Here is an 11,737-nt window from a genome sequence, read left to right on the forward strand (position 1 = left end):
TTTTTGTTGTGAAAAAAAGGTGTTGATCAACTTCAACACTATTGGTTTTTCTTAGGGTGTTGGAAGGGAGTGAAAAAGGTGTTCAGCTGTTCATTGAATAAGGCCATGCTTGGATGCATAACAGCACTGTAAAGAAGAAGACACCCCCTCGTATACTCCTCTACTCGCAAGAAAGTTTCAAACGCAGAAAAAAAATAATTGCTGGTATGCATGATCGCTTGTTTCCATATGCGGTGCACCTCATGCACCAAGTTTAGCTTTGGCACGTGACACACTAACTTAAAACTTCAAAATTAAAAAGACTGTAGTAGTGTGGCGAAAAGGGTGTTTACCGACTGCAACCCGCTTGGATTTCTGTAGGTTGTTGAAACGGTGTGAAATACGTGTTCAGTTGCAAAAAAAAAAAGAACAGCGAGCGGGGGGCCGACGTAGTTTCTTCCGGTGTTGCTAAGTTTTGTTATGTTAGTTAAGCCTTGCAATATTCTTACTAAGCTAGGACGACTACTGAGGGGTGAGGCGAAGTTTAACCGGACGTTATAATACCCTATCTGCGGTGGTGCACCCTTTACAGGTGCCGCAGTTCTTTTTATTTGTATTTTTTTGCTAACGCCACCGAAACTAGCTCCAGCTTAAACAGCTTCACCGGTAATAAATTATGCCAATTCATATTGCTTTAAACATCGTGTGGTACAAAACACCCCCCGCTTGTAGAAAATGTTCAGTCCACCCGTGTAAACAGGTACAAAATGCCTCCAAAATTGGAGGTCTCTTCACCTTTCTTTCTTAGTTGACGTGGCCGTTCCTTACACCATTTTTCTTTACGCTCATTTTCTTAGTTTCAAACACCCTAATTTGTAGCTTTATACCCTTCTGCGAAACAGGGTGTTGAAATAATGAACGCCCTTTATGAAGGGTGTTGAGGTGGCGGGGACGATTTGGTTGATATTTAATAAAATTCTACAAGTTATGGAACATAGAAACTACCTCGTGATTAAAAAGTTTCTGCAAATCCGCGTGTTGATTTGTATATTCTCATAGTAAAATCCATAGTTCCGAATTAGCGCTAAAATATCTGTTTTTTGCGACAAGCCCACCGACTCGATCGGTGGTCTTTCCTTTGCTGGATGTAAGAGCAAGAAGAGTACATCTATTACTGAGTAAGTATGCACTCCCTGTACCGCTTGCATGCCGTTGGTTTTCTTGCTCAATTCATTTGTGTTCCAAGCGTAGCATGTGCGTGCTGACTGTTTGTGTCGAATGCTGCGCGCTCCGCCGATTCACATTGCCACGCGTAACTGCTGCCCTGGCCACACCCTTATTTTAGGGTGTTGAGCAACCTTACACCTTTTTCTTGGGGTGTTTACAGAACACTCTTTTTTGATCCGTACATCTTTTTTAGGTGTTCGCCATGGGACAAGATTCTTACACCTTTTCGGCCCAAAAGGGTGTAAGAAAGTTTAGTGTGTAGCATTGCGCGGGCCGCAGCGTGTGCCGCTCCGGCCTGGAAGCGCCGGCAGGCCTGTTGGCTGTCCGTCACTACAGTAGTAGCCTGGGTTGAAGAGACTGCAAGCGCGATTACCGCCTCTTCAGGCAAAAAGAAAAAACGAACGAACCTCCGGAAACAGGGGTGCACGCGAAGTGAAAACGACCAAAATCGAAACGCAATGACCGAAACACGAAAACACTTTTGCCAAAACCAAAAGGGAACAATTGAAGTGAAAGCGCAAAACCATCGATCAACGAATACGAAACCCTTTCATTTCGCCGAGCTTTACCAGAACGCAAATGATTGTATCATTCTTGTGCGATTGTCGGGAACGCTTACGCGTTTCAATGGCTGCCCGCTCTTCCGCGGATCGAACCGCGCTGCAAAGTGAACAGCATGCGGCTGCTTAGAGCGAGCGACCAAACAAGCTGCGAACGGTGAACAGTCTGTCTATAAGCTCCACCAGGGGCATAGCCAACACGTTGTGCCTGGCCGATCCCTCGAGTGCCAAACACTTCGAGGGCATCACCGCCATCGGAGCTCGTGCACAAAGTTGACTTTGCCGCAAGGCGTTTCGGCGTACGCAACCACCGACGGCGCTTCTCATGAATACAAGCTTCGCTTGAAGAATGTAAACCATAAAACTGCACAAGATATATGCAGAAACACAGACGCGGCTACGGCCACAGGTGCGCCTCTAAAGGTCAAAGACTTTAGAGGCGCCACCTACGCGTACATTTACGAAGCCCCTCGGAAAGTGTGTGCCATCGAGAGCGTTTCGCAAGGGCGCGTTCCTCCCGTGCACACACAAGAGCCAGCTTCCCGTTTCGCGAACAGCTGGCGAGCTATGCCACTGCGAGAGCTGGCTTCGAAAAATACTCAACGGCCGCGGCCGCGATCCCGTTCGCCGTCCAGGAAGGCACTCGCGAGCCGTGCGCGCTCTTCCTCCGGCACGAACTAGTGGCCGAGGCCGAAGAACGTCGCCCATGGTTAGTGCAGGGCAGTGGCGCCTTGCAAGGAGTTGTACCCGTAGGCGAGCCCGCCAGCTCTGACGGTCTGCAGCGCATCCCGTTCGTGCCGGAAGCACGGCGGGGCTCTTGTTATGCACGGCTCATTCGACCACAGCTTCGTCCTGCAGGCCCTCAACAGGTGAACTTCTGCCCCAACGGTGGCACGGAAAGCATTGCAGGCTGGGCATTTGCAACCACCAGAGCGACGCTTGTGCACACGGCCGCAGGGGTTCCGGACCACACCGTAATCAACTGGCTCCCCCACGCAAACGTATAGTCGGTGGCAACACTCAGTATAGCATGTGGTCGAGAACAGTCATGGCGAAGATTTGACGAATTGTTATCGGCCTGCAGTACTGTCAAATGAAATCAGCTGGCCGCCCTCCGCCGGCCAGACGAGGTCCGGTGAACCGGGCCCCACGAGTCGGCGGCAGTGGCGCCGCCTGCCTGCGGAGGTCGGCGACCGGCCCCCGACAGCTTAACTACATAAACGCGCGGATTAGAAGGGCTCAGGGGAGAGGAACTGCGCGGAATGCGGTCCTCGCGTGCGCGCACACCTTTTTTTCCCACAGTGCGAGGAAACGGCGGCCGCCGGGGCCCCGCTGCCGCCTCTTGATTTGCTCCGGCCGCCGCTGTTATCTCTTCATTCCGACATTCGGCGACGACCCCGTCGGCCGCCGGCCGGACACGCCTGGCCGCACACCGTCGGCATTCCGTCGGGACAAGATCGAGGCTCGCGCACGTCAAGCCGCTGTGGTCGCCGCGAAATGCCGGCATTTAATTACCGCTCCCGGTGCAGGGGGTTATGTTTTGCAGACACGGGTCCCAAAGTCCAGGGGCTGCGACAGGACCCTCGATAAGTGAATGCAACGAAAGCAGTCAATATGCAGGGTAGCGGCAGAGGTGAATGCAGCAAATAAAACTCTTTAAATCTAATTTATACAAAAATGCCTAAGAATTCACAAAGAAAACGCCAATAAAATATACAAAAAAAAACGTTGCAAGGGTACACGCGTTCAGTGAATGTCAGCTAAACAAACAAATAAACAAACTTAATCGGCCGGGATGAACGATAAAAAATGATACGGGATGAACACCGAAAAAAAAACTGTCAACAGCAGCAAAAAAAACAGCAAAAAAACAGCAAAACAGCAAACAATTGACAGCAAAAAAACAGCAAAACAACAAAAACGAAAGGAAGCAAAAAAAAAAGGGGGGGCGGGGTTGGGACCACAAAGTTAACACGGTTTGGGCAAGCGCGGGGAAATAATTGGAACAATGCAAATCACAGTAACATTAATGATAATCACAGGACGTAAAATAGAGAGCAACACGCTTGTGTGCTGAATATTTTTGTTACGTTAAAAGGAACCAATTAATAGATCTTATAAAAGAAAAGTGCGTAGCGGATTTGACAGTTGGTAGTAAGGAATTCCAGAATGAAACAGCAGCGATGTGTGACGTTCGCTTTCCATAATTGGAGTTAACAAGGGGCAATAGAAGATTCCGGTTAAAGGCAAATCTGGTAGGTCGGGTTAAGCAGAAAGGGCGAATCAATAGAACTAATCGGCAAATGAGCACTAGGCAACTTGAAAAACAGAAGTGATAAATTATAACAACCATTTTCTGTACGCATAAGATGTTATGTTCATGTAGCAGAACCGACGCATTTGAATGAAACGTGCTAGAGGTGATAATACGCAAAGCTCGATTTTGAAGATGTCGAATGGATGACAGGTGACATTGGTAGGTGTTGCCCCATGCGGCGATTCCATAACTAATGTGACTCTGAATAAAAGCAAAATATAGAGACATCAGTGCATTAAATGAAAAAATAAATGATCGTGCTTCTTCTATAAGAGCGCGAATACCGAATGAACATTTTTTTAAGTGGTTGATGTGGGAAGCGAATTTAAGGCTACTATCGACTCGACTACACCCAAAAATGTAACGCCTTCGCATACAGTAATTTGATGAGGACCAATTGTCAGACTTGGAGGATTAGGCAGATATTTATGGCTAGAATGAAAAAGCATATAATGAGTTTTAGCAGGATTAATTATAAGGCAGTTATGGTTACACCAGTTCATTACACCTGCTACCGAGTCGTTTAATTTTGATGTGACGGAGACTAGGGATTCGCCCTACCATAACTGCCTTATAATTAATCTGGGAAACTGTGTGACGGCGCTTTTGGGGACGTCTCGAGTACGCACCTTCTCCCGGTTCATGCAAGCGCCCAAAGTGCAACGGCGCTTGGCTTCTTTAAAAACATGGACATTTCACAAGTCTCCCAATTACCAATCGATTGCCGGAGTTTCTTGTACGCGCAACTATCTGCGCGCGCGTGCGCGCACGCACGCACGCATTACACATACAAAAATACATACATACATACATAGATACATACATACATACATACATACATACATACATACATACATACATACATACATACATACATACATACATACATACATACATACATACATACATACATACATACATACATACATATTAAGTGTGTCCAACCTCGCTAATACGTACCCGTTTAATGTGTAATTGGGGTTTAAACGTAGGTTCCCCCCACCCCCAGCCCCCATGGAACCCAATGCATTGGCTACCCGCTCATAGCCGCTCATTGCCCACCAAACGGTTTGTGCGTACCATTTTCTTGTTCCGCACGCACAGGCAGAAGATCGGTAAAACATTTGCGCAGACGTTCGATGCTCGTGCTGCGACGCCCGTACTAAGGTGGCTAGACTGAGAAGGTGTTAAATGCGTGAGAAATGTGTGAAAAGAACAAGAACGCTGTCTCGTACCAGACTGCGGAATTAGTGGGTGATGCGATACCGCCAGTTGACTTCCACAAGATCGTCGTTTACGAAATCGAACAAGAAAGAAGCACTCCCACGTGTAAAATATTTCGGGCGGGCCTCCTTCACTGTCAGCGAGACGTCCCATTAGAGGAGGATGCTCAAAACCTCTTGGCATATGCAGACAGCCTTTCTGGCTGCTCTGGGATCGGAGGGAGCAGCGAGTTTAAGCAGCTAAACCAGTTTGATGGCACGAAAGTGTCCGGACAGCATTTACACTCCAGTGCTTGCGACGGATCTGTGTCCCAGGGTAAGCCATTCTTTGCCATATGAAACATTGAAAATGCAATACTTCCAATGGAAATCTACATACTCCCAGTTACTTGAGTGCTCCCGCATCACCGTCATGACTAGTTAGCGTGCTTTTCTTTTTTTTTTTGCAGGTTCTTCCTTGCAAATGTCCCAACGATGCATGCAATGAAAACAAATGCGGAAGGTTTTCTCTTAAGCCGGTTGCTACGCCTACGGAACAATTTTTTTTTGCATCACAAGAATTCATTTCTTGCTACGGGGCCTGAACTAAGGAGAAAATGCAAAGAAAGACAAGAGGCCCTGTGTCTCGTAAAGTAGCTTTGTTTTGTAAATATCTTGAGAGTTAAAAGAGTGCGAGTAAATATAGTTGCTTCAGTTGTATGTGTAAATATTTTGCAAACGTGTAAATATTTTGTAAACTTTGCAAATAAAATGGTTACCACGAACTTGTTTTACTTTCTTATTAGTGGTTGCAGCATGTCGCTTGTAAAATACACGGATCGATAGGTAGAATTCGCATGGGGTTACCAGCTGCCCGGTTTTGGACCGGCGCGACCGGTTTTTTAGACAGCTGGCCCGTGGCCGGTCCGTGCCGTCACTGGCCGGTTTTTTGGCCATCGTACAACGATTACTTCCTTTGTGGTGCTTCATAAGCACCAATTCAGCAACTACGACGATAAATGTGCCGACAATCTGCGCAAATACACGCGGGCTCCCTGAGATGGAGGGAAACCAAAGGCAGGAACAACAAGACTAAATTCCACCGCCATGGTGAGCAGGTGCGGTTACTTTTCAGAGCAGCACACCCAAAATCTCAATCGATTTCAGCACGAGTGTTATGTCAATTTCGTTACGTGAACATTATGTCATGTGAACATTATGTCATGTGAACATTAGGTGTTATGCCAACATTAAACAAACAAGAAAAAATGGAAAAAACTCCGAAGCTGGGGCCTACTGACAGCGGATCCCGGGAGAGAAGGAGCAGCCAGCATTGCGAAGCGTCTGGGACGGCGCTGTAAAGCAAAGACCATCAAAGTATGTTTTATTCAGTAGAAGTGGTCGTCGTCTTGCGACGGCGTAGGGCAAACCCTCTTGTAGCGCGTCCTCGCCGCGGCAGACCACCACGCGTGGAGAAGTGGGAGGGGTGACTCGTCGTTATCGTGTTCGGCGCGCCGGTCGCTACACGACGACGAAGGCGGCAGCTCCTCATGCGACGCCGGGCGGTCGCCGCGAGGCACGCACTCACGTTCTGTCTATGCCGGACGGGCTTGTGTCGGCCTAAACAGGTCTGCCGTTAAAATGCGCTACGCGGAGAGTTTCGGGAAGGCCTGTTTGAGAACCAGCGCGCACAAAGGCAGCTTTTTCTCCGTCCTCCTCTCCAGTCGAGGGGCCGCCGTTGCAAGGAGCGCCATGTCTCTTCTCCAGCTCTCCTTGGAAAGGATTTTTTGAAGGTGCCACACTGGGTAAAGTGTGGGTCGGTCCCAGTAGCCCCGTTTACATTGACCCGACGAGGGCGCGTTGAGTTGGAATGAATACCGCGCGGGTAGGTTCGCGCAGGAAAATCCGAAAACATAGTTGGACGTCGGCTTTACCGCGCAGATGTAAAATACATGACACTACTTACCTAGAAGAAGGAGATTTTATTTTGCGCGTGTAACTGTGGCAGCCAAATATTAATTGTGCTCCGTAAACTTGCCATTTGCGATTTTGAACATTGAAGCTGTTTGCGATTTCTAGTGTCTTGACCTTCCTAATTCTACGTGTGACAGGCTAATTGCAATGGTAGAAAAATGTGTAACAGCTGACCGAGGTATGTCATTCAGGAATGAGTGCGCCGAAATTCACTCACGTGATACTGGCGGATTGTTTTATTGGATTGAGTTGGAGTTTGGGAGGACCTCATGCCTATGACAATGTTGCTGGCCGATTTGGAACCTGTTTCGGTTTTGAGCCCGATTTTAACGCGCACACAAATTCTAAGGCTAGCTTTTCGCAGAAGAAGGTGCACGTTAGAATCGTAAAAATACGGTAGCTCCTTCTCCGGCAATCCCCCGGCCCCCTCGCCTCGACTCTTTGGACGGGGCTCATATATACGCGTAAGGGGTGGAGGTAGCTGAACCCGCCAGTCGACTCGACCCTCCCTCGTCTGGTCCATGTATCCGGGGCTAGTGCGCGATCGAGTTTCCAAAGTGACCAATCACACCCACAAGGTCAGTGAAAACGGTTTAAAGGCGCGAAAGAACGCACAAGAGACGAATAAGGCAGACAAGGTGCCACTTGCAACTGAAATTAACGGTTTGAACCACTATTTATGTTAGTCACACGTGCAACCAACGGGTCCTTATTGAGGCCCGGAACCCAGCATGCCATGCGAGTCCCCGGTGTCTCGAGGTCGGACTGGGACGAACCTAATACAAGCGCGCTTGCGGTGCAGTGACCTATGTGGCTGGAAACGCACTGCGGGGCGGAAAAGATTCATAAAAACAGCCTTCGTGTGACCAATACTGAAGCAAAATGGAGGGACGAGCTAGTTGGTTCGCAATTTCCATGAGTGAAACTTAAGCGCAAAATTTTTTCACAGGGACGAGAAAGGGAACGACACAGGCGCTTACTATCAACTGAAAGTTTTAATGAAAACGAAATACATTTATACCCCCCCCCCCCCAGCCGGGTGTACGTCGGCCACCCCACCCAGCCGGGTGGCCGGGTGTACGTCGGCCAGACCGGCCGCTGTCTTAATGTACGCCTGAGGGAGCATCATTCCTCTTTGAAAGGAAAGCCCTACACACACCTGGCGCAGGACTGTTCAAAATGCGGTTTTCAGCCACGTTGTCAGCCACTCTTCACGGACACGGTAGTAGTTTTGAAGCACAGAGACCGTGCCACCAGGGAACTTGCAGAAGCCTTCCATATCCGGATTAAGGGTCCCGATTGCATAAGTCACCCGTCACTGAGTATTTTAGATAAAGAAGTGCAGCTTCTCAAGGAGAGGGGGTAGAGGATGAGGGAAAGGAGAAGAGAAAAGGGAAGGGAATGGGGCGGTTCTCTTGTACGGCCGCACGCATGTGCGAAGGGCACACGTGCTGGGTTGTTCAGTCTGGGGGGGGGGGGGGGGGGGGGGTATAAATGTGTTTCGTTTTCATTAAACCTTTCAGTTGATAGTAAGCGCCTGTGTCGTTCCCTTTCTCGTCCCTGTGAAAAAATTTTGCGCTTAAGTTGCACTCATGGAAATGACCAATACTGGTTCTATTCGGGTCTCTCTTTGCTCCTAAACGGTCCCTAAGGAGGCTTACCAAAGACGTCATTTCCATCGCGCAATCGCTAGAGTACTCTTTCACGACAACGTATACCAAATATTGTCATGGAGCCAAAGATGACGCACTTGTCTTGAAGGAAAAACAACTTTATTGGAGAGAACTGTGCTCCTTTAACAACTAAAAAAAATACACAGGCGGTGATGCAACAGTCAACAAAGTCACGAGCACAAGCGAGTGTCGGCGAATCGAATGCGTCTGCTCTGCGGGCATTCTCTCAGCGCGAGTGTTTCTCAAACCGTCGAATTACATCCAGAACCCTGTAGATCAAAGAAGATTATTCTAGGCTTGGTGACGTTAGTTCGAAACAGTCTGCCTATAAAAGGAGATAACACATGCGGAATAAAAACTAAAGATCAGAACACGCACTTCACTTTGCCCACGGATAACACAGATAACACAGCCCGGCGCAGCCGTTCTGCAAAATTTACACCATCTTCCCGCGAGGGGAACCATGGGTAGATGCGACGCATCGGGGTTTCCGTTGCGTTTCCGTTATGTTAGCGTGTCCATTGTTGTTGTGTGTCCATATTTTACGCAGCATGTTAACCCCCGATGCGTCGCAACTACCCCATTGTAAATTTTTATCGGGGTGGCCGGTGCTTGTTACGGTTGCGACGACCATCGCGATAGCAGGCCTGTTAGTCTCCATTCAAATCGTCAGTGGTCATCGGAGGATGTCATCGGCGGAGCGGCGCCGGAACGACTGCGCGGAGCGGCGCAGTTACTGCGTTTATATGCAGCGGAATGAGAGAGAGCAGCGCATAGCAGCGCATGCGCATGTGTTAACCGAGCGCAAGCTGCGCGCTAACCCGCACCCACGCACAGCTGGCCCGGCGACGGAGCGAGCGCCGGCGCGCGCTAACACGCAGATGGCGCTGCGGTGAGAGCGGCGCTAACGCGCAGCTGGCGCGGCGAGGAGAATGGGGGAGTGATGCGCACTACGCCGGACGACGCCGGAGGGACAAGGCGAGTGAAGGAGATGCGTCGCATCTAAAATCAAAGCATAAATAAACAAGCCCAATGCACGGTTCGCGGCAATGCGACACCTCAAAGCAGGGGCCACACAAACACGCAAAGAAGATTCTTCCTTTCCTTGCTTATAACTACCGCTTCCTCGCCGCCACACTGCCGCGCTCTGACGTGCAGCAGAATGCTCTGATGTAACCTCTATGACGCACCGAACAGTACGGCGCCGCTATTTCTAGGCCCCTCGAATGCCGTAGCCAATCAGCGTTCCCGGCTCTGGGGGAAACGCGGGTGCGGGTTCCTCCAGCGGCACGGCGTAAAATGTCGATCGTCGCCATCTGTCACACGAGCTTAGCTGAGTTTGTAGTGTAGCAAGTCGTTTACGAGGTATGAATAACGCTGAAAAACGCGGAGAGTCTGTGCAGATTGACGGAAACGCCGCTACACATGCGACCGCGGCAAGCACGGTCGACAAGGAGCCCACTCTGCGGTGTATGCACGATACGGATACACCGCAGCAGCTAAAACTTGTCCCCCGCCCACCAGAGCGGGACTATTGCTGAAAATCAGTTTATAAATGCGTGAGAGGGGATGATAGTGCAGCGAAAGATTCCGTTGGTAATCGTCGTCGGCGCGGCTTCGAGTTCGTAACGCGGTGACTGAATAACTGCGGCGATGCTAAGCCTTTTCTGCGCCGCGACAGCGCCGCATGCAGAAGCGCAAGCTGGCCGCTAGTCGTCGGTGGAAATCTTCAATTACTGTCGTGAACGAGCATGCTGTGCTTGGGATCCCCCTACCTGGCCTCCTGGCCTTCAAAAGCTCGTTTCCGCTATTCTAGAAGTGACGAGCACGGCCGACGAGAGGAGCACGGTCGCACGGAGTGTTCGAGGAGGAACGACCGTCCACGAGCACCGCTCAGCAGTAGCTGTAGTCGACTGCGAAAGAAAAGGCGTGACGCACCGCCGAGCGCAGCCATTGGCTGCGCGCATCTCTCTGGTTGGGCGCCTGGTCGGAGACTTCGCCGCTTCCACAGTGCTTTGGAGGCGGTAGGCGCTCCAGGCTATATAACTATAACTCGGCTAAATCTGAACGCTTTTAAACCACTTTTGCGACAGGACGTTTAGCACGTAAAACAACAACCTTTCGAACCCTGCTTAGGGCCCCTTTAAGTATATAGGTACGGGCGTGCAAAGAAACTATTCGCGGGCACCGTGATGCAATGGATGCACGCATGCGGCAAGGAGCTCACCCCGGAAGAGCGCCAGGCTGTCGTCCAGGAAGCGCCTGAGCGGCGCCGTGGAGTCACGCAGCCGCAACCGGAAGTGTTCCCAGGCCGCCTCGCGCAGTCGCCGCTCGGTCGCCGGCGTGCAGCACGTGCCCGACGACGACGCGGGGAGGCGGCACAGCGTCAGCGAGTCGCCTGCAAACAAAACGGCATCACTGGAAGGCTCTGAGAGCGTCACTGCAAGCGCTTCTACTGCGCGAACGATGCGCGGAAGAACAGGATAGCGCAGATGTGAAAGGGCGGCCGCAAGATCGGTGGGCATTGAGGGAAGCGGCCAACGCGAGAAAAAGCGCCATGTTGGGCTTCCGTGCGCGCCCAAGTTCGCGAGGTACAGGCACGAGATGTTGACGCACTAATTTTGAACACTCAGAAATGGATCTCGCATTCATTTTCTTTTCGCTCTACCATGCACAGTGTAACGGTTTCAGTGCAGTGCTGGTGGTTTGATTGTAATCGACGCGATTCTCTTTCTGGGACTTGAACCGCGAAGCTGTTGTACGTGAGCATTGCCGAACACAGTCAAGTTTCCGTATCATCGTTTA

At 50.2% G+C, this 11,737-nt stretch overlaps 1 protein-coding gene across 2 annotated transcripts in view; it reads right to left on the minus strand.

The window, feature by feature from the left end:
- Positions 1–11,737, minus strand: part of LOC144168748 (glypican-5-like) — a 157,758-nt gene that overhangs the window by 98,005 nt on the left and 48,016 nt on the right. The window contains exon 2 of one of the 2 annotated variants that reach the window (XM_077697708.1): positions 11,160–11,330. The exons of the other annotated variant lie outside the window; for it this stretch is intronic. Coding sequence (XP_077553834.1) covers positions 11,160–11,330 — 171 coding nt within the window. The remainder of the gene's footprint in view (positions 1–11,159; positions 11,331–11,737) is intronic. 2 annotated transcript variants of the gene reach the window in all.

This window comes from Haemaphysalis longicornis, unplaced genomic scaffold (genome assembly GCF_048455015.1).
Source record: "Haemaphysalis longicornis isolate Haplotype H1 unplaced genomic scaffold, Haemaphysalis longicornis Haplotype H1 scaffold_2, whole genome shotgun sequence".
Classification (NCBI taxonomy): Eukaryota; Metazoa; Arthropoda; class Arachnida; order Ixodida; family Ixodidae; genus Haemaphysalis; species Haemaphysalis longicornis.